A 24,064-nucleotide genomic window follows, 5' to 3' on the forward strand; every position below is an offset into this window, starting at 1 on the left:
TCGGCCCATAATTCCTGAAACTTACTTGAAAATTTAATGCAAAATGCATATGATTTGGGTTTTTTCCCTCATTTACTGAAGTGACCGGTTACTTTAAGTGCAGTTTTTACTGCAGAAGGCAATTAAAAGCAGCACATGGCATTTGATGTATACAGCATCTTGAAAACCAAACAAACTGCAGAGCTGCAAGTAAGAGAATGGTTCTTCAATCTGGTATTTCATGAAACTAACTTCAGTGTTTTTAATCAAGCCATTGATTAGATGGATGAATTTTCAAGATTATGCCAACAAGTTTGCTTTTCATGATACTTAATACAAATTAAAATTGATAAAGTAAAGATTAGCTCTAACAATTGTATAAGCATCTTTGTTAATGCTGGAACTGCAACAGGAGTAGATGTCCTGTTTCACAATGGAAAACTATTTAACAAAGCTTTGCTATTGGGAAATGTTAGGCATGAACAGATTACACACCAGAGGTGAACAATATAAGTCTAGACTAAAGCAAGATTTTTTTACCCAGTTTAAAAGAGGAAAATGCAAATTTACCTTTCTTCTTCCCTATGTCACACAATTAACATGCAATTTTGTCAAGAGATGCTGCTTTCCACAGTTAGAGTAACTTGAGGACTATACACAGAATCTAGTGCCCAGGAAAAAGTTCCCTCACTGAGAATGACAGAATTGGGAAAATACACCTTAAATTCTTTCTCTGAGGTGAAAGTTAATTTTTTCCTATCTAAGAGCAGCAAATGCCAACACAAGTTTCAGTGTTTTTCAGTTGTACTTCATCCACAGAGGCTTTTGCATGTGTGCTTAAAATTTGCACACACTCATTTATTACAATAGAGAACACACAGCAGCCAAGCCAGTCCAAACAACACAATGGGAGCTGTGCCCAAAAAATTTGTAGGGAGAATGGTAAGGGGCACAGTATTCCCCAATGAGTTGCAGCTGGGGTCAATTAAGAACAGGTGGCATATACAGCTGTAAGCAATTAAGTACAAGGACCATAAAAGGGTGGAGTCAGCAAAGGAGTAAGAGTCAGAAGCCTGCAAGAAGCAGAAGGAAGACTGTAAGAGCCAGATGAAGAATGCAAGAAGAGCTGCATGGCTGGTATGAAGACTGCAGGAGGAGATGAAGAATCCCAGGACCTCAGGAGAGGGTGAGGACCAGGAGAGTCCCAGAGAAGGCTGCAGCAAGGACCAGGCGAGTCCCAGAGATGGCTGCAGCGAGGACCAGGAGAGTCCCTGGAGAAGATAGTGAGTTCCCCCAGAAGGGATGAATAATCCCAGAAGAAGACTGACCCCAGGAGGGTAGACCCCAGGAGAGGGTTGAGAAGCTTTGGACATGCCAGGGCTCTGTGGCAGTCTGGCAGCAATATCCTTCATTGGATCGCTGCTGGATTAGCTGCAGATGCTTCTGGCTGGGTGCATTGGGAAAAGCCCCTGGAGGGGATGGACTCTGTTGTTGTGATGTTCACTGTAATATAGAAGTATGGTTGTAATATTTACTGTAATGTATAAGTATTAGTGTAACGTGTTTAGGGCTACTGTGACCCACTGGGACGGAGTGGGGGAGGCGGCGTTGGTGAAGCTGAGAGTGGCAGGTGGAAGCCACAAAGAGGTCTGGACCTGATTCAATCAAGACACCTGGGAATAGGTGAGCCACCAACAAGTAATGAGGGATTTGGTTTGGGACATTTAAGGTATTCACTTTGAGTTATGACCGCCTCGACAAGTAGAGATAGATGCTGTAGTAATGTAACTGGTATAATGTATTTCTGTAAGGTAGAAGTATAGCTGTATAATGTATTATTGTAATATATAAGTATTGTTGTAAACATGTTTAATACAACAAAAATTAATCATTTGTACCCTGCTGAAAGCACACTGACGGCAAAGAGTATTTCCATCCTTTTGTCTGGTAACTTCCTAAGGAAGTTTTGTGTTTTGGTCTCAGGTTTATTTTTAATCAAGACCTATTTGCAAAATTTATTTTCATCCCAAACTTTGGACCTTCAAAGACTAAGTATGTCACATAATACATCAACACAGAACATAAAGTATGTCAAAAGATCCTTCAGATAAAAAAATTAAGTCACAAAAAAAAACCACTCCTACCCCCAAAAGTCCCATTATTGTGTTTCAAAAATGATCTGTGATATTGTAGTCTCTATATCCATCTCCTTTTATATGCAAACCAAGTAAGACATTCAGCTACCATGGAGAGTCATCTGCAATCAATCTCCTTGAGGAAACACCACACCTACCATTACTGTCACTACTCAATTCCTAAGTTCCTTTTGCAAGACAGTGAGATTACCATTAGCAGAAATAAGAACTTGCTACAACATCTACGTGAACAAACTAGAGTAAAAGGATTTCTTCTCTTTAAGCAATCATCTAAACAGATTCCAGTGTGAGCCGAGAACAAGCAGTACCCTCAATAGACTGGCAGTTTCACAGACAGACCATACAAGCATCAAGTAGAGAGGAACAAAGCATGCTTTAAGAAAGTGCACCTGTTAATAGAGCTGCTAGAATGAACTTGTATCACTCTGCAATTCCATCTGTGGAATACAAGCTACACTACTGTATTGCTCTGTTATAGTCTTATGCACCAGGTTTATAATAATACAACAGAAGCTACCCCAGCCTCACTGAAGAGTCAATTTCTACATGCTGCAAGGGTGACTGAGGACATTGAAAAGCCTTCTGCTGTACCAAAGATGATTCTTCCTTTGCAGCACGTGCTATCCTTGTCAGGGCCACCATCAAAGCTGTAACAGCACAGGGTACACTACTCAGACAGACCTTCAGGACATCAGTTTAAGATCTCCTGTCTGAAACACCTGGTTGCTTAAAAGTTTCAGAACAGCATGTCTGTACCTCACTGATGTCTTACCAACTTGGGACAAGAGCATGACACGGACTGAATAAGCTGTGAGACAAGCAGTCCTTTGTAACAGCAAAATTAAATAAATTAAGCTAAAAACAAATCTGAGTTCCAAAAGGTGGGAAAAGCTGACAGTACAGACATCCCATTGTACGCTATGTGTTTAAATGTACCTTCAGAAAGTGATTACCTTTAGTTTCTTCAACAGCCAGTTTATCACAGATCTGCTTTTCATAGGTACAAAGATGCTCCAAGGCTTCTTTAAAAAGCCCTGCTTCCCGGAGGACTTGGTTTTGATAGAGCAGCAGTTCACTGTACTCATAGTCCACTTTGTCAGGTGATGTCTACATAGGGAAGCCAGACACAGGACATAGATCAGCCTTCTAATTCTAAAATTTGGGATCAAATTCATTTGACTAAAGAAAGTTTAGTCATGCATGACGTTTTCTCATCATGAAAGGAATGTTTTATTTTTGGCTTTAGCAGCACTCCGTATAGCAATTTCATGTTCTCCTCTTACCTGCTGTGTCTTCCTAAATTCCTCTAAAATTTTTGCTGCCATTTCATAGTCTTCCAGCAAATGGTAAGCAATGGCATAACCGATCCATGATGCTCGCTGTGCAGGTCGGAGCTGAAGCAACTGGTATCTTGTTTCCTGCGAAAAAGTAGCTGCTAATTTTACTCTGTAGAATCCATTAGGCAAGATTCTGTCTTCAATATTCTAGTATTTAAGAAGTCACTGTGAAATAGTTTGGTATATGCACTTTATTAACCAGAGATAGAATAAACTTTGAATTGCAATGGGGTTCACTGAATAAAAAAAGTAAGCCATCACAAAATAACATGTCCAACCAAATCCTGATGAGTCAGACTAATTTTGTTAATGCATGACACACATGCTTTTCCTGTCTAACCACTTATGAAGAGAACATAATTAAGGATACTTGGTTTGAGTTGCAGGAACATTTACCAGTGTTTCAAATTAACCTTGAAAGTACATATGTATTTAAATAATTGGAAGTGTTCTTAGGCAACACAGGTCACGCAAACACATCCCTACTCTTTGGCAAGAGGATAATTACAGCTGGAAAAGACAACAGATTTGCTTGGTATCATGCAATTTTAATGCTGTAATTTGTTTTGTTATAGACTGCTGAAAGGCATTTTCAAGTAACTTAAAGAAAAAAAGTTACTTCCTATTGAAAAATGCCTAAACGGTCAAAAGTAGGGATTAACAAAGAACAAAAACTAGTTACAGCTATTTTAATAGAATAATAATCACTCAAAATATTTTCGTGTAGTGGAGGCTGGAATTTAAAGCAAAGGGAAAAAAACCAACCAAAACACAATCCAATTCCTAGTTTTGAGAGCAAATTCACATTCTTCAGAGACCAGCATATGATTAGCCATGAACTACTGACTCCTAAGCATCCTAACATTTAATCCTTAATGCATTTGGCAACCACGTGTTACTTGTATGTTTAGAGATTACAAAATTTGCATTCACATTTATCCAGAAGCCAAGAAAACAAATTTGCAAAAACATTTTGCAAATGTGCATTTTGGCACCAACACTAAGTTTTAGCTATCTTGTCTTGGCAAGAGTGGAACCAAATTTCTAAATGAAAAAAATTAATATGAAAAAAATCAGTGATTAAGAATTGCCCTGACTCAGGATTAAGTTCTCTGAGGACCTGTGCTAGCTGATGGCTCTACACAACTCTGAGTACAGAATTTTCTCCTGGCTATAACTAATATTACCCTAATTTGAAAAGGAAGTATTACATAAAGAGACCAACTAATTTGTTTTAAATAACACAACTTTAGAGGTGCAAGGGAAACCTAAAAAGATGAAAATCTGACAAAAAAATTGAGCTGTCACTCACTAATGCCCAAGCTGGCAAGGAACCAAAGATCTTTCATGCAGCACACTGCTTTTTCAGTTATTACCTACTGCTAAGAGAAAATGGTGGGCCACTGATGTAAAGGTGGAGGGATATATAGTACAAAGTTACTAAAAAATACAAACTCCTTTGCCCGAATAAAAGTCAAATTCTGAACACATTGCCTCTTACCTACAGGAATCCTTTCAAGAAAAGAACAAGACTGGAGATTGTCTACAGCTGGGTTATACAGCACCAAAAAAAAAACCTTAGTAAGACAAACCATTCTGCACTGAGCTGAAAATATATAATTTAATTTGCCATTAAATCTTTGTATTTCATAGAAAAGCACATCTGCTTTTACTTTCATGAAGTGAAAGAGTGGCATATAGTTTTAACCCTCTGGACCTAACTACTTTTTCTTACAGTGTCATTAATCAATCTGCCACCTTTGCGGCAGTTCCCCAGATGATCATTAAATGCAGTATGTGTACTCACCCTGTACCCTTCAAGATCCCTCATTTGAATCTGTAGCAGAGAAAGGTCTCTCAAGATTTGAAGATTGTCTTTGTCCCATTTCAGTGCATTTCTGTAGCATTTGATAGCTTCATCATACTTCTTGTCTGACCTCTGAAGAAGGCCATAGACATGCCAACCTGGAAAACTCGTATTAAGGCTTCCTCTGAATTCGAGCAGGGACAAATGAGCTCCAACATGGCAGTGACAGAACAGCTGGCAACAAGCTCTCAAGCTGTTTGATAAATGGACAGGAACAGTACAATTCCTTTTGTCGGGACTTTGTCAGTTGTATGTATACAATCTGTATAATATGCTGTAAACATTACTTTTCACACACTGGGGGAGGAAATAAAGTAACAGGCTCTCTGAAAACACCCTTAGGCTAACTCAAACACAACTTTAGACAACTGAAGTGCTGATACTTCCTGAACTCTAAGTGTATGAGCATTCTTTTAACAATGTAATGGCAACCACTCATGCTTCCAAAGCAAATCACATGCTTAAATGCCCACCATGGGTTTACAGCTGCAGATTAATGATAAAAAATACACACTTCGTGCCAGAATAATATGTAAGCTAACTGGGAGTGTAAGGACTGCAAAGCATCTGCCCTTTGGAAATTGAAAATTCTGAACTTCCAGTTTGAAGTTTAAACTGGCTTTTATTGCTATTCTACGAACCAAGCATATGCAGAAATCAAGCTTTTCAATTTTTCAATTCATCAGCAAAAGCCCTGTTTCAAAAAGGATACAGACATGACTCTTCAGGTCATTCCTTAGGCCTCTGCGCACAAGTTCATAAGCTTCCTCTTTCTTCCCTAGACAGTTCAGTGTTAGTCCTTTCATTGCCAAGGTTTCTAAGAAAGAAAGAAAGAAAGAAAAAGATTAAGTTATTTTTTATTCATGGGTTATTCAGTTATTCATTTTCATGGGTTTTAAGCTCCATATAGCAACCCTAAACATAGTATAAATGCAAATTTAGATTCAGTTCTCACTATCAAGATTTCATTCTTTTCTCACATGGAAAACTCTACTGTCAAATTATTCATTTAAGTATATCATACACAGCAATAAACCTTTTATATTACTTCCATGAAAATATGAAGTAATGTTTTACTTTAAACCTGTCTGTTCTACAAGCTTTTGGAGATTTTTTTATTCACAACTCTGATATTTCTACACATCCACCCATACCAAAGCAGTTGCAAAAAACCTACAAAGCATTTCTGAACAGTGCAAAGAGACTTTCACTAAGTAGCAAGAGCTGACTAAAAATACAGTGAAAGAATAAATACTTTTTTGTTTTTTAAAAATATGACTATTCCTTCAGAAAAGTAGCAGCCCACAGCTGACAAAATACTGAACAATATTCAGCCTCTTCCTTTTGTTTTTCACTTTTATGTGAGTGAATATCGATTTCCCATGAAAAGTGATTTTATTAATGGATACTTCTATTAAGAAACTTGCTCCAAGAATCTTAGACTTGAATGATAAAGAATGGGAAACTCTGACTACTGGTAAGATCAGTCTTTAAAATGACAAATCTTACCAACAGTGAGTGCTTAATACACGTTTCTGGGTGCTCTTACTGCTTTATGGGCAAAAAGTTAACAGTGAAGGGTTAAAAAATGTAAAGTCCAGTGAAAAAGACAGCACATGCCATTTGAAAACTTACCTCCATGTTCTGCAAACTTGGGATTGGAAAGGATCTGTTTACAGAACTTCAGCCCATTTCTATACTGCTTATGTTCATAACACCTCTGTTGAAAAACAAAATAAGCTTTTTTAAAAATTTTATAGAGTGGAAGTGTTCATGCATGCCTGAAATGAAGCATCAGCACAGCTACAGATTTTAGAAAATGTACCAATATTTTAATGAATCGTGTTTGTTGAGCTTCCTGTGTGTAAAAATTCTTTCCATTGACAGAAAAAAAAAAAAAATGTTAGCAACACCATGAGTTTAAATGTAGAAGTGAAGACATTATCATACAGCAGATTCTCAAGTAAGACACCACAGGAAGCTTAAGTGCCTGAAGAGATTCAACTCTCCCTTAACACAAAAGCAAACCTTATGTTGTAACACTGGTAAGCACTGAACCCACTCTGGCCAATTATCCTGAAGAGAAACCCATGGGACAACCTCCAACAACCACACAAGCTGGAAAGCCATAAATCATTGCAACTTGGCTTAAACTACCTCTGAAAGCAACCTCTTAGGATGAGTTTGATTACAACATGTACCTCATACACCCAAACTTTCAAAAGTAGTATATAGTAACATTATCTTGCCATACTGGAAATTTAAAACATTCCTCTACTGTTTTCTTAGTCCAACTGTTTTGTCTGAGCCTCATTCATTATGCAAGGTGACCACAATGCACTGCCACACACAGCATGACCTTTTAAAACCAGTTTTAGTATTTTATTTACGTAAATATACTTCTTGTGCTCATATATAAATATAAGGCAGAAGAAATAACATTACAAACACCAATTCATATATTTTAGGTCACTTCAGCAAATGCTTGGAACTTCTTACATTTAATTGTTTTGTAATGAAATAAACATTTAAGACCCCAGGAGTACAGGAGCACACACTGACTGAGCACCAGCCCAAATCTTATTAATCCTGTTATTAATTACAAAGTCATTCATAACAGGATCTCACTGACTCTGGTCGATCCATTCTGGTGGCAGGGTGGCAGACAGGGGTGTAAAAATTGGGTACAGCTCAGTTTTCAGGTCCTTCTAAATAAGTTGTTGCTCAGGATTCCATCTTTCCTCACACTGCTCCAAAGTAATTATCCAAGAGCATTCATAAGCACATATGGACACCATGTGTCCTCAAACCACTCTCAACAAAAATATTTAGGAAAGGCAGACCCAAGAGGTCTTCCCTTCAAGCAGACGGTGCTAAAAATAAAACTTAAAAAGTTATATGAATGTTAGGGGAAATGCTTAAAAAGAAAATGGCATATTTACAACTTCTGTGTTTTATGCTGCTCTTCATAAAGATGATGTTTAGTGTCTGGTTTTCTCTTGGAAATACCAACAATAAATTTCAAAGGTATAAAAAATGGCAGAACACTAAGCGCATGTATTATTTTCTAGTATTAAAGTCATACAGGTGAAATAATATGACTGAAGACCAAGATGCATCACTAACCACGCATCTTGCTCCCCCTACACTGCCACCCTTAGGAGAAAGGGAATTGCTCGCACGGAAACAGAAGGAGCAGGAAGAGCCCAGAGAGAGCCAGCAAGATGTACTCAAAGAGGAACAGATCGACAAAGGAATTAGATGGTTTGAACTTGAGCAGACCTTCAAAGGCCATCTAGTTCCACCCAACCCGTGGTGTGGGCAGAAACACCCTACACCACGTTGCTCAAAGCCCCATCCAACCCTGACTTTGAACACTTCCAAAAGACAACTCCCTCTGTTCACCAAGGACAGGAAAAGTCAGCACTGCAAAAGAACATTTTAGGGGTTAGGTAAGAGGAAATCTGTACAGGCAACTTTTTTTTTCCTATTAAACTTGACTGGGTATTACTTACACCTTCCAGTCATTATCAGCTTTCAAGCAGCTGGCTGAGTCACTATAATCAGCCAACTAGTCAGAGCTGACAGACTTTTTTTTTTAATTGAAACCATCACTCATAAATGCTACAGCCAGGCCTCCTCCCTGAAAAGCAGAGCCGCCACTTGCCCCCGCCCAGGTAGTTGTGAAAAGCAGCAGAACCTGTCACAGAAGTGGTGCAGCCACAGGAACTGAAGAATGTGTCTGCAGTAACTAAGGCACTGACACAAGCAGATGGGGCACTCTGGATTTCTGCAGTCTGGCTTCGAGTACAGCTTGCTCAGATGCTGGCTATGAACGTGACACCTTATCACTAAATGGTTCCATTTAATGTATTCTAACAACCAGGCTCTCACCTTGAAGTTTAAGCAAAGTCATATGGGATATATGCTAAAGACAGGAAATATTTCCACATAAAATTTTCTAGGGTGATACAGAGCTTATAATACAAGGTAGTTTGGAACAGAGCAAAGTCACCGAGAATTGTAACAAATTCTTCCTTTAGGCTTCATGGAGGAAAGATTTACAAGTTTATATCCACTTACATCTCATAACCCAGAAACTACTTGGACAGGGCCAACAAATTATCAGGAAACAATCTGGATATACTTTTATCTCCAGAATATAGCTCTGTATATAGACATAGCTGGGTATACTCCCCAGTGAAGCATCACAGGTCTCCTTTGACAAGTCAGTTCTAGATCAAGACAAGTTGGAATGATTTCCTGTATACAATTTCACCAAGTTTCCTTGCTAATACTTTCAAGGTTATTTCATTCTGTTAATGCAAACACTTCAAACTGTGGTTTTTTATGAGTTTCCTTATTCTGTGTACATGTTCTATGAGCATACTGTATGTTTTGACAATGGAAGGAAGGGAACAAATGAAATTGAGGTCACATTTAGTTCTTCAAAAAAGAAGAGACTGTTTCCTCATAGTGGGCCCAACAGCATATTGAGATTCCCCTGCCTGAAGCTGTGCACATACTTAACTCATCCTCCTGAGAGATTATGGACTAGCAAACTTAAATTAAGGTGTGAATGAGACACAAGGAAGCCAGGATAGAAGCATATGCAACCACGGCTGGTACAAACATCAGTGAACCTATAGTTTCAAGGAACAGAGAATTCAAACAAAAATCTTTTAACAAAAAGGAGACAGAAAATACACACACAGCCTGGGAAAGAAGATCCTCAAGCAAGTAAGTAGTTTCTGAGTGAGAGAAGAATAAAGAACAAGCAATTAAATTAAAAAAAAAGAAAAATCACAGAAGCAGGAATGGTGACATGCCAAGTATTCTTGGGACATAAAGATACAGGCTTCCTGGAAACAGGAATTTTATTCATCTGGGTAGCTTGTTTCCTCCCAGATGAATAGCTTGTAGCAGTCATTCCAGAGCTCCAGTCCTTGCTTCAGGACAGATGTTCTGCAGAAGTAACACATTTCTCTGTTCCAGAGATGGCTAGAAGAGCACAGTTGCCTGCACTAAGCTAAATTCCTGCACATATAAACTTCAAAGCCAGCAGGGAGAGTGTGCTTGTGATGCTTGACAGACAAGCGCTGCAGCTACAACTTGTGACATCGTGCGATGAGAAAACATAAAAGCTAAACTTTAAAAGAGTAAGGTTAAGAAGGCTAATGCTTCAGAAGAACAGAATCTGACTCTACATCAGTACTGAATCTATTACACATTTCCTGCCCTTCAAAGCTTTTAGTTTAATGAGTTACCAGATCTCTTAAAACATCTAACAAACTTTCGTATACATGCTGTGGCCAGAATTAAAACCTATTCTAAACACACCAAGATTCTTTTTATATCCCTTAAATAATTTTCTATCTTTATAGGAGGGAAATAACACCTGCTTTAATACAATTGCACAAAGAATTAGTAAGATGAGGCAGGCAAAGTCTGATTCCTCCAAAATCATGCAAGACTACAGGAGGTAAGTGACAATCTGCATTTACATTGCTTCCCCCACCACCAAGTATTTATTCAATGGATCAGAACGCACAGCAATTACTAGACAGACTGCCATGGAAATTGTAAGAAAAAGATGGCCCATATTCTCTAGAATTCCAAGTCTGAGGTGGAAGGAGGGCTTGTATTCTGATGTTCTCCAGACTGTATTAAGGCATCTGTGCAGACTCAGTCTCTGGCCAGCAGATGCCTTACACACGCACACGGCTCACTGTGTCAAATCTGAATAAATTCCTCCCCATTTCTTCTTGCCATGGCGGCTGCCATGAAGGAAGGTGAAAAGACTCCTACTATTTACAGCTTATCTACATCGAGTCACAGCTCATGGCTACATGGAGTTTGTTCCCCCCTTGCCCCAGCTTTCCATTTTTGAATCTTCTCCCATCTACTCTCTAAACCTTGCTGCCAAACCTACAGGTAGTGAACACTGACATGGATTCTTGAACAAGGTAACCACAAGGTTGTTATACAAGGGCCACGCTACTCATTACAGTAGCACTAAGAGCTGCTTACAATAGCAAAAATGACTTTCATCCAAACTTAATTCAGCACTGTTTTCTTTATATACAGTATAAGCAAATACACTGTCACCAGAGTTTTAGAGATTTTATATTTTTGAAATTTACACAACTAGGCTCTGTAACTGTTTGCTACTGTGTTAGGTTAACACAATCTGGCTTTTGGTGGTGGTAGGGGAAGGCACAGAGGCTACCTCTGGAAAAAAAAAAAAAGTCCTTGAAACTTCTACTATGCCCAGCAGAGCCAATTCCTAAAGGCTCTGATGACTGAACACCAATTCTCCCTTGAGTTGGAGAAAGGAAAAGGTGAAAACACGTGAAGAGAACAACATGGTGACACGAAGGTCGGTGCAAAAGAGGGATGGCGAGGGGGAGGTGCTCTGGACATCAGAGCTGAAATTCTTCTGCAAGCCATGATGAGGACTAGAACAGAACAAACTGTTTCCCTGTAATTCATTAATTGCATGGGGGGATGCAGAATTCACTGGCAGCCTGTGCAAAAAAGGTGCTTGCACTGGAGCATGTGGATGCTGAAAAGCTGTGATCTGGTGAGAGGTCTGAACAGAGAGAAAGAACCCTTGCTTCTGGAGATAGAGGAAGAAGACCTTTGCTTTTATACTAGAACAACTCATCCCTAAAAGTGTACCCCATGAACCAAATGGCCCATGGAAAAACAGTTGTAGGAAGACTGCTTTGCCTGTGGGAGGGACTCACACTGCAGCAGGTTTGGGTGGGACTGCTACCTGTGAAAATTAGAACCACACTGGAAGAGCTCACGGAGAACTGTCTCCTGTGGGAAGGGCCCCGTGGCATAGCAAAAGAGACTCGTCTCCCTAAGCAAACTGAAGAAAGATTGTTTAGAAGTGACAAACTGACAAAAAACACCATGTTTTGTCTCCCTGCACTGTCAGCAGGAAGGAAAGAAGGGCTGGAGGACGGAAAAGGTATGCTAAAGGTTTTAGTTCTCATTATACTCTTTTAAGTCTGTTAACAGATTTTTTTTTATTTATACCTTTTTAAGTTTTATGACTGTTTTGCCCTTAAAATGCTTCTTCCCAATCCTTACGTCAGCTCATGAACTCCTTTTTAATTGTTCTTTCCCCCTCCTCTGCTCAACTATACCAGAGGAGAATGAGTGAATGATTTTTTGTGGGTGCACTGGCATTTGGCCAGCATCAAACCCACGACAGATACCTATAAGCCAGCAGTGTGTTTTACCTCCCAAGTAATTCTTCCCTCTCAAAATAGACATTTTAATGGTCAAATACATGTGTTTCCAACTAAAATTAAAGGATATTAGTCAAGTGAAGCATTCTGACGAGCATATATGTCCCTCAGGGGACATAGCACACAGCAGACTGGACTCTGCCATTTATACATGAAATATTTTGCACATATTCACACCCAGGAGTGCAAATCCTTTTATCACAAAGCAGTCTTCACATCCTCCAAACATCTGAAAACTAAGGTAAATTATTTAATAGCCATCCAGACTTAAACGTGCTATTTATAAGAAATTTTATAAAAACTTCACTGCAGACTGAAGTGTGCCGTACGTTCAGTAACTCCAAGAGTTAAGATCAGCTCAACAGCTCTAGCTCAGCATAACACCAGGTGTTACCATGAGCCTGATCAGAAGCTTCACAGTGAATCTACACTGCCACCAAGTACCACTCAACCTACACAAAAATCACCTCAATCACAACATAAAGCAGAAAACTCCCTTTCAAGCAGAGACATTTGAGAATCAATGCACAGGTACAACCTAGCTGATTCAAGAGTGTTTTAAAACTAATTTGCAGCAGTGAAAGAAAACAAAAACACTCACAGGAGTCTATCCAGCCTGGATTTTGAAGCTGATTAAACAGGTGAGAAGCAGACCCAGAAGTGTTTCATGAGCAAGATGAAGACAGCCACAGAAGAGCAACATAAAGGAGAAACCACCTTTGTCATCTCACCTGCAAGCATGCAAGACTAGAGGTTTTTCCTCAAGAGTAATTATCAAAGACAAGAAGGTACCATCTATTCCCCAAGCTCACAAGTGGGAGCACTGGGGCATTATTGACTGCTTTCTTTTTATCCTTACTTGAATCAGCACAAGAAAGAGCAGTGTGAGAATTAAATCAATATAGCAGAACCAGGTGGGTGGAATGGGATCACATTACCAATTGTTATGCCCTTTGAAATTGAACAGAAACCAAAAATAGTGTGTCATTTCCATTAAAGAGACAGAATTTTAGAAAAAACAGCATGAAGAACTTTTAACTGCTTTCTCTTCTAAGACTCTGTGTTTTACCAGGTCACACTTTTTACTCCAACCTAACACGCCACATCTGCAATTTAACTGAAGTAAAATGAATGTAAACTACCTAATGCCCCAATACTTCAAAACAATCAACCCAAACCAACCAAACAAAAAGCCCCACCAAAACCCCCACAGGAAATCTCTTCTCACCCAGAAATAACGCTGGAGAAGTAAGCATCCTAATTTAGTCAGTGCTGTGACACACCAGCTGAAGAATATGATTTTCTTGAGACTAAGCCCCAGAAGACATCAAAGCTGCAAACTGAACTTCTCTGGAGTTCACTGTACTCAGCCCCTCTCCTCCAGCAAGTGACACAGCCAGTGTCATCATCAGGGGAAATATATTGCAGACTATTCCTCATCATATACAAGAGTTGCCAGGACATCTGATCCACACATGGGCACAGGTGAACATTTTACTTGCAAGGCCCCAGGAAGAAGTACAACGAAGAAGGGTCTGCTCAAACAAAACAACTCACAAATTTGACACTGCTGTCCTCTTCCCTAGGGTCCTGAGGCTTGAGCCGATCCGTGGTGGAGGGGGAGTTGGACTAGAAGACCTTCAAAGGTCTATTCCAATCAAATTACTGGTCTGCAAATTATTCTATGATTCCACAACAAACACTTTCAACTACAGCAGTGTGTTATCTCAGGGGACCCCACAGTTTCTCCCAGCAGCAGTCATGGATGTACACTTGGGGCATCCCATGGCAACAATGGCAACTACAATGCTGAGAGATCTCTGGCAGCAGGAAGCACTGGAATCCCCGGCCTTTGAATTACCTAAGGTGTGCATATCCTGCACTGTAAGTGCACATCTGCCACTCTGATTCTATCTATTTCTTCCAGCATGGTTCAGAGACAGCACTTACCAGACAGTAAACTCAGGTGCTGGGCAGCTCAAGGCTGTTTTCCAGCACAATTCCTCTCTACACATAGACGAGACCAGGTCAAGTCATTAAAGTGCACTAATTCAAGCTAAATGCAGTAAAGAAGATGCTGAAAGCTGGAAGCATTAGGAGCTACTACTCACCCTGAATTAGTGGGTTCTTTGAGAACTAACCATATCAAACAGCTCAGCAGCTCCAGGCAAAGGATATTCCACACCGATTCAATTTCATGACAAACACAAGATATATAAACCCAAGGACTGAAGAAACCACACAAATCTCACAGCTGTGTTAATGCTGAAAAGCTCTGGAGCAAACTGGCATAGTTTTCTGCTGTCAAATTGAAACAAACTATCCTCTTTCATGCTCTGAAGTGTTAATTAATTGAATTGTTCAGCGTAACAAACAGCTTCAACAATTGCCTGGTTCGAGGGATTAATAAATCCTCCTCTGCACAGCATGCTTTACCTTTTGTAAGTCGCTGATATCTTCCTAACTAGCAGTGCTTGGTAGCATACAACCAGAGGAATAGAAAAAGTTGAAATTCAAATTAGTTAGGAAGAATCTAAGAAATATGTGTACCTTTTCATTTAATACTAAGGCAGGAAAAAAAATCTATGCTATATCTACACTTTTGAATTGGTCTTATTCCTTTATTTCCGAAAATTCAGCTGGAAACAGTAGCTGATAAATAGTTAACCACAGCTCTTCTAGAAGACTAGAAATCCTCACTTACTGAAGACAGACTTGCTGAAAAAAAACATTATTCAAAATCAGTTCTGTTGGCCTGTACTTGCTTACATTAATCTCTTCTTGGGGAGAATTACCATGAATTTGGCCCTGTCAACTAAAATACACTGACTTCTGCTCACAACCCTGGAGCCCCCACATTCAGGTTTCATCCCTGAACTCATCAAGAGACTGACTGTACCTCACAAGAGATCCAGGATATGTTTGGTTTTTAATGATCATCTGAAACAACAAATGGTACCAATTCAAATTCCAAGATGTGGCATAAAAATGTCTAAAGGAGCCCCAGCTGTTCTGGACTGAGACCTGAGCTGAAGTATCCATGCATCTCACAAAACAATCCAAGATACATGGTGAGGCTGCTGGCATTTTCTACCTATGTATTACACCTAGAGTACTCCTCATCCTCATCACTGAGATATGCAAGATGAGGTCTGGTAGCACTGAGCATTGAGAAATAGTTAAATGGCTCTATTAAGATAGGAAAGGTTGTTCTTTAACATTACAAGGTTTGCTAACTTGATTCTGTGGTATCACAAAAGCAAACAGAAATCCCTGTAGCAAGTCCCACTGACCTCACTTTTAAGGGTGGCAGTGAATAGTTGTTAATTTTCTCTAAATCCCCTATCAGCAAAATCAGAAAATGCCTAATTCCTTACGCCCACTCCTGCTGCATTGACACAGTGCTGTTGCAGACAAGAGATTTAAACCCGAGACATCCAGATAAAGTCCAGTCAACAAAATCTCATTACAAAAACCTTTCAAAAACAGAAATAAACACAGCTTCATCAAATCCTAACCAAAATAAAGGGTAGTAGCATATAAATAATTAACTCCCTTGCCCCAATTAAAACCACTTTGGGTTCAATTAAGAGTATGTATAGCCTTAACAATGTAAGACTGGTTCTAATCTTACAACTGACAATGTTTATGTTAATGAGTCTTTTATTTTCACCAGCAAAACAGATAAAATTATGCTGCTCCTTGGAAATTTACAGCAGTGAATCATGTTTCTACAATTTCTGACAGCTCCAGTGACAAAAAATGGCCTAATTTCATGAACGGGCTTTAGTAACATGTATTGCTCAAGTGAATCCTCAATGGCATCCTAAAGTCTCAAACAGTAATTAATTTCTTAAGCAGCTTTGAGAAACAGTTCTGAAAAATAATATCAGTGACTCTGCTTAAAGCAGCAAGCCTATCCTGCACTTCCATTCCAATTCATGTTTCTGCCATGACACCATTTCTCTTCCTACTACTACTGACCAAGTAGGCTATTCCTCTTGGCAAAGAGAAACAAAGTAATTGGCATCTCAACAGACAAGCAATTGGAAGAGCCATGTTAGTAATTCCATATTTCAACAGAAAGACAACATATGATAAAATTCCAGTGGTGTGCATACTTGATTACTGTACAGCCATGCAAATGCAACAATGATTGCAAACAAAGTAATTTACTTGGTCACTGATAAAAGTGAAATTCTGGAAATCAAGTTTTAATCTTGAATTAAGATGCCTTAAGAAGAGCTTTCCAAGTCTTGTCACCTCAGCAATCTTTAAGCCAGCACCTGAATTTCTATGACAGAACACATTTTTAAAGGATTCATGCTGATGAAAGTGTTAGTAAAGGAGAAGCACTGGTCTGTCTAGTTTCAAAGTGCAAGGACGGGGAGTAGATTCTGGAATGAAGAAACAGGAAGATGGCCCAGCATGAGGGACTTGGCATATTTACAGCAGAGGCAAGGAAGAGAGGTTGTTCAACAGGCTTTTTATCACCAGGAAGTTCCTACACCACTTAGCAGAGCACTTGTCAAAGCCAGCATGGAAAGGAAGCCCACCAGCTCAAGGACAATGCCCTCAAGCACTGCAATGTGAAGTATGAATGACCACACAAAGGGGAAATGTCCCTGTCCCTCAGCAGACACCTGCTTACTGCAACGCCCCACTGGAGCACAGCTCTACATTTAATTTTTCTTCAACACCTTTCCAATAAATGTATTTAACTTCTGCATCCAAAGAAAATTTAATTGAGTATTATCTTTGGGATTTGTGAAATAAAGCTGAACATCATTGATGAACTGTACCTGACCAGATACAGCAGATGAATAATTTGGCAAAATTCCAGGAAGGGTTAAGGAATGTTCATCACTTATATTTAATAAAAAAACAGTCAATCTTACATCCTACAACTACTAGTTCTACTAGTTCTAAGGGGGGTGGGGGGAGAAGGAAAGGGAGTACATCTCTTTTTCCATTACTTCATAGTGCATCCAGCTTTCTGTGTACCAAAATGCCAACTTAACCATTACTGTGCTCTGTTTACTATTCTGCCCTTTCCCCTGCCTCCATCTGAATTATTCTCCAGTAATTTCTGGACTGCCTAGAAATTATGTGTGTTCAAAAGAATCATAAAGACTCAATTATTTTAGATGTTCAAATGTTGAGATCCACTTTTGCTCTAACTTCCTCAGAATCTCTGAGCAGTAGAACATCTCCTTGTAGACATAACAGCAAATAGTTAGAACTATAACAACTATATGAGCTAGACACTTTTTTTTTAAATGGAAGCGCAGGTTTAAGGAGAACAGTGATTGCTAATCCTGTGGGTGTTTTTTTTTTTTAATTCAAGCTAATTATGCAGATCTCTTTCCTGCTGTACTACAGGAACTCTGAACTGTAAAATGTCTTTCAAATGGAAAAATGTTTCTATTAGAAACTCTACATGCCTGTAAAGTGACTAGAAGAGGTTAGTCTAGTTACAGTGTGCTGAACAAAGTGTACATACTTCTGAACTCAGAATTTGTCAGGTAAGTGGAAATGCTGGCTTGTGAGCAAACCCATACACATGAGAAACATACTGACCATGCAAGATGCTTACTACTGAACCAACCAAACAACCAAACTCGAAAAGCTAATTACTGCCCTTTGCTATGCAAAGCTGGGCAGGCTGGTAACATTTGTGTTACAGGTATATATCTTAAAAAAAAAAAAAAAAAAAAAAAGAGGCCTCAGGAATTGAAAACACACACAAAACAGATTGAAAAACACTCCAACTTTATGCTTCACTTGCAAAAATACAAGGCACTTATCCACTTAGGTCCTGTGTTTATTATCTCCACGAAATTCAGAATGGGAATGGGTTTACACTTGTGTTAACAGCCTGTGTACCAGCAATTAGGTATCTGTAAGGTACTGCATCCTTTCAGTAACACTTGGGCCAGTTCCCAAAGCATCTGTTGAAAAACCTCACGCAGGCATGCTGAACAGGATGCATGGCCTGGCTGGGCCAGGAGGCAGCACGGATTTAGCCAGGACCACCTCCTACCTGGCAGGGGGCTCAGAGCTGCACAGGCAGCTCTTGCTGCTGCTGCTCAGCTTCCCACAGAACACTGCAAGGTGTGGCAGAGATACAAGTGCTACAGTCTCCAGAAAGGATGTGTACAATGAGGAGAGGCTGCAGGATGACAGAGGTGTGAAGGGAAGAGTGAAGGCACAGAAGGGAAGTAATTATGGCCTGCGCTTAGGACTTCCTAAAAGATGTCTCACAAATTCAAGTCAAACACAGAATTAAAACTTCACAAAGTAGGGTCATTATCTGTAGCAGGACATACAAGTCGTTCATTAGCATAATTTTCAGTGTGATGAAAACCAGCTTTGAGCCTTTTCTATTCACCACGTGTTATAAAGACACCACATCACAAGGCAGCCTTAAATACCAGACCACACATCTGTCTCCCAGGCTCATCCCTGTGAGACACAGGAAAAGATCACAATGCCACAACAGCTGTAGCCTATCCAGATACCTCAAACTCCACGATTGTTATCAAAGACCTTCAGCTTAAAAAAAGTGTACAGAAATCTGCTTGCACTGGGGCACACCTTTTCTAGTCTGAATCAAGTTATGAATGCAAGGCTGCTGAGCCAGCACTTTCTCCAAAGACACTCTTTTTCCTTATTTGTTTCTGCCCTCCACACAAGTACTCAAACACATCCAAGCAAAGGGAAAAATTAAAAAAAAAAAAAAAAAGGAACAAAAAAGCAACCAAACCCGCTCAGACTGAAACAGGGACAAGCTCCTTGATTGAGTGTACCCTGTAATCACACAAACCATCCTCAATGCAAAAGAGGATGGATCACTGAGCAGCAAGGCTAGATCTGTCCCAGCCCATAACACATGAAAAACTACACACTCAGTACAAGGTCATACCAACTTGAAAGCATGACTGGGTTCGCTTTATTATATGACTTTTCAAAGATTCGTAGTTCAGATTTACTTTTTAACCCTAACTGAAACTGCATGTCTCACGGCCACATGCCTGTGCATAGGGCTTTCCAGTTCTACATGCTCAGTTCTCACAAAATATTTTGGAAACAGAAGTGACAGAAGACTGTACACATCCCTCCCACTTAAGTGGCAGAAGTTTACAGAACCTTAAGAGTGCTGCTGCTCCAATCTTACTTCTGATATTTGGAATGACTCAAAATAGTAGTCTAAGTCTTTCTGAAAGACAACATGAGATTTTAGACAAAACCGACTTCTTCTGAGAGAAAACAGCTTGATCTACAAACAGAATCTCGTAAATAAATCTACTGGAGCTGCTCACTAACAAACTTAAGACACTTCGAATTCAACCCAAGTCCTTAGAAAGATAATGTCCCAGCAACACCGCATGAAAGCTGAAACAAGTTCCTTAAGATGTAGCTGAATTGGGCCCACTTTGCTGGTACAAGGACTGTAGACCATCTTAACCTCATTCTGAAAACCAGGCTTCTCGCCTAAATTACACTGAATGTTCTCTCGTCCATACGCCAGCCACCACCCAGCAAAACCGATTGACAAATTTCCACAGGAGCTGGCTGCAAATTAAACTTCAAGAAGACTTCAAAACCTTCATCCTTCTCCACTTCCTCCTTCGAAAGCCATCTTCTCACCGACCAACAAACATGATTATTACCTACAGCAAAACAGTGAGTTACAAAAGAAAAAAAAAAAAAAAAAAAAGCGAACCCAGGCAGGGTGGGTGTTCGGCAGGACAGCGGCTCTGCAACGGCGAGCGATGAATGAAGCGGCCGCGGGGCATTTCCCGGAGCCCGGGGTGCCTCACCGCGGCCGGCCACGGACCCGCGGGGCGAGCGGGCGGACGCGGCGGCCCCGGCCGGGTGGGACAGGGCGCGGGTGGCGGGCGGCGCTGGGGCCGGCCCGCCCCGGCCGGAGGGAGCCGCGGCCGGGGCGGTGGCGCCGGGACTCCGCTCCCCGCCGGCTCGGGCTACGAGCCGGGGCCTCCTCAACCCGCTCCCCGCCGCCGAGCCCGGGCCTCCCGCTCCGCCACTCACCAGGATGCGCTTGAAGAGCGCGTTTTCCTTGGGCGGCAGGCTCACGGACGGCATCCTCCCCGCCGCCGGCTCCGGCGCCGCCGAGGGGTTCCGAGGAGGAGACTGAGTGGGCGGGCGGGCGGGCTACGTCCCGTCTCCGCCGCTCGGCCGCAGCCGCCGCGAGCCTCCCCGCTGGAATCCGGCCGCTCCCGCCGCCTGCCGCCCGCGGGCCCGGCCCTTCCCGGTCCTTCCCGGCCCCTCCGGCCGCCGCGCGCGCCGGGCTCCCCGCGCCAGCCCCGGGCGCGCTCACGTGGTCCCGAGCGGCCGCCGAGCCGCCGCCAAAATGGCAGCGCGGCGCTTCCCCAGCCGGGTCACGGCGGCCCCACGCATGCGCCGCGGCCCCGCGCCGGCCCCGCCCCGCCGATCGTGCGGGCTCCGCCGCCGAGCCGCGGCCGGCCCGGCGTGGTTCCGGAGCGGCGGCGCCACTGCCCGGTGTCGGCGGCGGGCGGGGAGGAGCGGAGAGCCATCGGGCTGCGCAGGGCCCGCCGGGTCTCGCGCGGCGGAGCTCGCCCGCCCGGCGCCGGGGCACGGGCGGGGCGGGGTGGTCCCACCCCCGCGGGCGGAGCCGGGCCCGGTCGACGAGATGGCGGCGGGCCTGAGGGCGGTGAGGCGCTGGGGGCTGGTGGCGGCGCCGCCCAGCCTTGGTGAGCGGCGGTGGCGGGAGGAGAGTCCCTCCGGGGCAGGCTGGTGGGCTTTGCCCAGGCCCGGCCCGTTGACCTAGGGCCGCGGGAGCTCGGCTGCCTGGTCAGGCGGCGGCGTCCCCGCCAGCCAGTCCGCGTCTGGCGGTAGAGGAAGCTTCGGTGGTAGCTTCTCTCCTTTTACTGTTTTTAATCGTAGCCCATTAGTTATTTTTAAATCTTTTATGTGTTTTAAGTTGGTGTTGCGTCCAGGCCGGGGGAGGGCTCCCCCTGTCTCGCCGCGATGGTGGTGCCGGCCCTTCCCTGGCAGGCTGTGCCCGCAGCGCCCTTGATTGTCGGGGATCGGAGGTGGGGAAGGCCCAGGGCTGGGGGCCTTAGGCAGGGGACAGTGAGAGGCATCTTTATAGAGCAGAAGATGCGGGGGGAAATTGTTATTGTGGCTGGGGAACGGGCAAAAAGCGCTGCTTTGAGCTGTTGGCTGCCCCCCCCCCCCGTCCCCTCTCTGGCGGGTCAGGGAGCGTGTGCTGCGGGAATCCTACGAGCGGATCGAACAGTGTTATGGAGACCACTTCATCGTTGCATTCGTTCGGGGTTTGTTGTTGTGGTTTGGTTGTTTTCCCTGATTGCACAGATGTCAGTAAGAACCTGGTAGTCTAACCCTGAGGAATGTTAATGCGTTTGTAATCTTGTGCCTTTTTAGCTTTTACTCGTTCTGCATTTGTTGTGAAAAAAGCGAATAATGCCCAACCAAACTGGCTGGGAGTTGGCTTGGCGTTTGGCACCAGTGCTGCCTTGTGGGCTCTCGTAAGTGTTTTCATTTGGTTTTGTTGAACTTAACTATTCCTTTAAAATCATGATAGTGACATGAATGCAGTGACTGCAGACTACTGAGTTTACTGAAGTAATGGATGGTCATAGCAGGTCTCAAATTTGAAGCATGAATATGTTCATTACGTATGTTTTCCCAGCTTTATGTTGTGCTCTTATTTTAAGAAATGATCAACTTCTTAAACTTCTCTCTGTTGCAAACAGAGAATTAATTCTTCAAGCCTGTTGGATTAATGCTTTAGCATTATTTTCCCCATGATCTTTCCAAAAAGAGAGAAGACCTAGGGATGTGCCCAGATAATATTGTATTTATCAGACTACCAATGCGTTCTCTTCTCGCTTTTCAGCTGGTTAAGGTGGTTTTAGCTGATTTCAATAGATTAAGACCCCTTTTTCCTGAGCAAAGTGCAGATGTAAGATACTCTCTGTTTCAGAAAACTCACAAGGTTTTATGGTGTTAAAGCAAGCAGGGTGCAGTAGCCCTCAGGAAGAATTGTGCAGGATCAACAGCACTCCCCATGGTGACAGTGTTTTCAGGGTGGGATGGATTCCCTTTGGGGTTTCCCCCTTTTTTGGGGGTGGTGAATTAATTGGCAGTGGGATCCCCCCCATGTGGTCAAGAGAAAACGTTTATCCTATGAGGCGTTGTTTTCACACCTTTTTCAGTTGTTAATGTAGATATGTTGTGTTCTGGACGGTCCCAGTTACGTACTGGTTTGCATGCTGATAACAGGTATTTGATATTCTGTAAACTCTCGTTGTTGCCTGGATGCAGCTGTGAATTGTATAGCTGTTTATAACATTCTGCTCTTTTATAGCATATCAAGCAGCATAATGAAGATGTAGTGGAATATGAAAGAAGAAAAGCGAGAGCACATAAGTGTAAACAATGTTCATAGTAAGTATGCACATACCAATGCTTTTGACTTAGCTGAACACAAATTCTGAAGATCTTTGACATCTTTTAGGAGTCAAGATACTGAACTGACTTATAGTCTTCTTTTTTTCGTCAGTACTTTGCATTTTGGATTTTGCTATTCTTTTAAATCATTCCCAGCTTTAAAATGATAAGGTGGCTGATCTGTATTTTCATATATTCGCTTGTGTGTATATTCCCTCTTAGCTTTCTATCTTGAACATGCAAACTCTTAGAAAATAACACATTTCTTACAATGTCTGCAATAAATAAAGGTTGTAAATTGAATACCTTATAAACGGCTCAGTGGCAAGGAAACAAGTGACTAATAATAGCTTATCTTTTCATCTTGTTTTTTCTTTTAACATGTGTACAGTGGGATCTGTGCCTGTAGATGTGCACTATAGGGCAAAGTGTATGTAGTCAGTGTCCCTTTTCAGTAAAAAAAACATAATTTGTGTTTCTGCCAGCTAAGAAGTCTTTGGGGATTATGGCCTCAGAGGAATTAACATGAAAAAAATCCTTATACTATAGAAAAACTTGTGGTGCTGTGGTTATTTTTCCCCATAAACATTCCTCTTCAGATAAAAATGCAGGATGTTATGAGATGTTTCTTGCCATTTTCATCACATCTATTTTTCTTATTGCTAAGAATTTTTTCTTTTCTTTTCTTAGGCTGATGACATGGTCACAAAGAGATGTGCACTACAGAGCCAAGTGTATATGGATGTCCTACGAATAAATCCTCACAGAAGAAGTAAAAAGTTATCTAATTACTTGTATGTTCATACATTTCATGTGCATAATTAAAAATAGATTATAAAGTCTAGAAGAAACCTGAAACTACTTTCTTTACCATTAATATTTCATTCTGCTGGTCTTGAAGTTGTTTTATGTTTTCATTTCCATTTCATAGTTTATCAGTCTTATTTTCAAAACTGTCTTTGCTATTCTGGAAGGTATATTGTAAAATTAAACATCAGTTCAGAT

General features: G+C 41.6%; 2 protein-coding genes across 4 annotated transcripts in view; one reads left to right on the forward strand and one right to left on the reverse strand.

The window, feature by feature from the left end:
• NAA15 (N(alpha)-acetyltransferase 15, NatA auxiliary subunit) overlaps positions 1-20,874 on the reverse strand; it is a 37,782-nt gene extending 16,908 nt beyond the window's left edge. The window contains exons 1-6 of the mRNA XM_030947129.1: positions 20,654-20,874; positions 6,975-7,059; positions 6,052-6,156; positions 5,280-5,437; positions 3,419-3,553; positions 3,089-3,242 (exon numbers count right to left, since the gene is read on the reverse strand). Coding sequence (XP_030802989.1) covers positions 3,089-3,242; positions 3,419-3,553; positions 5,280-5,437; positions 6,052-6,156; positions 6,975-7,059; positions 20,654-20,707 — 691 coding nt within the window. The 5' untranslated portion in view covers positions 20,708-20,874. The remainder of the gene's footprint in view (positions 1-3,088; positions 3,243-3,418; positions 3,554-5,279; positions 5,438-6,051; positions 6,157-6,974; positions 7,060-20,653) is intronic.
• A 167-nt stretch (positions 20,875-21,041) lies between these two features.
• Positions 21,042-23,943, forward strand: NDUFC1 (NADH:ubiquinone oxidoreductase subunit C1). Of its 3 annotated transcripts, none has more exons than XM_030947755.1 (4): positions 21,042-21,336; positions 22,031-22,134; positions 22,977-23,056; positions 23,750-23,943. In XM_030947755.1, coding segments are annotated over exons 1-4 (246 nt in total). In that variant the 5' UTR covers positions 21,042-21,275; the 3' UTR covers positions 23,751-23,943. The 3 variants fall into 3 exon arrangements, 2 of the variants coding, with proteins under 2 accessions (XP_030803615.1, XP_030803616.1); XR_004060689.1 differs by having other exon boundaries at positions 21,056-21,296; positions 23,750-23,910; XM_030947756.1 differs by lacking the exon at positions 23,750-23,943 and having other exon boundaries at positions 21,058-21,336; positions 22,977-23,057.
• The last annotated feature ends 121 nt before the right edge of the window (positions 23,944-24,064 follow it).

Source organism: Camarhynchus parvulus, chromosome 4 (genome assembly GCF_901933205.1).
Source record: "Camarhynchus parvulus chromosome 4, STF_HiC, whole genome shotgun sequence".
In the NCBI taxonomy this organism is placed as follows: Eukaryota; Metazoa; Chordata; class Aves; order Passeriformes; family Thraupidae; genus Camarhynchus; species Camarhynchus parvulus.

What these genes read in the sequence shown, in the direction of transcription:
- NDUFC1 (XM_030947755.1), top strand. Translation starts at nt 21,276, where the DNA reads ATGGCGGCGGGCCTGAGGGCGGTGAGGCGCTGGGGGCTGGTGGCGGCG. An exon ending in GGCGGCGCCGCCCAGCCTTG is followed by an intron (nt 21,337 to 22,030) that starts GTGAGCGGCGGT and finishes GTGCCTTTTTAG; the next exon opens with CTTTTACTCGTTCTGCATTT. An exon ending in GTGCTGCCTTGTGGGCTCTC is followed by an intron (nt 22,135 to 22,976) that starts GTAAGTGTTTTC and finishes GCTCTTTTATAG; the next exon opens with CATATCAAGCAGCATAATGA.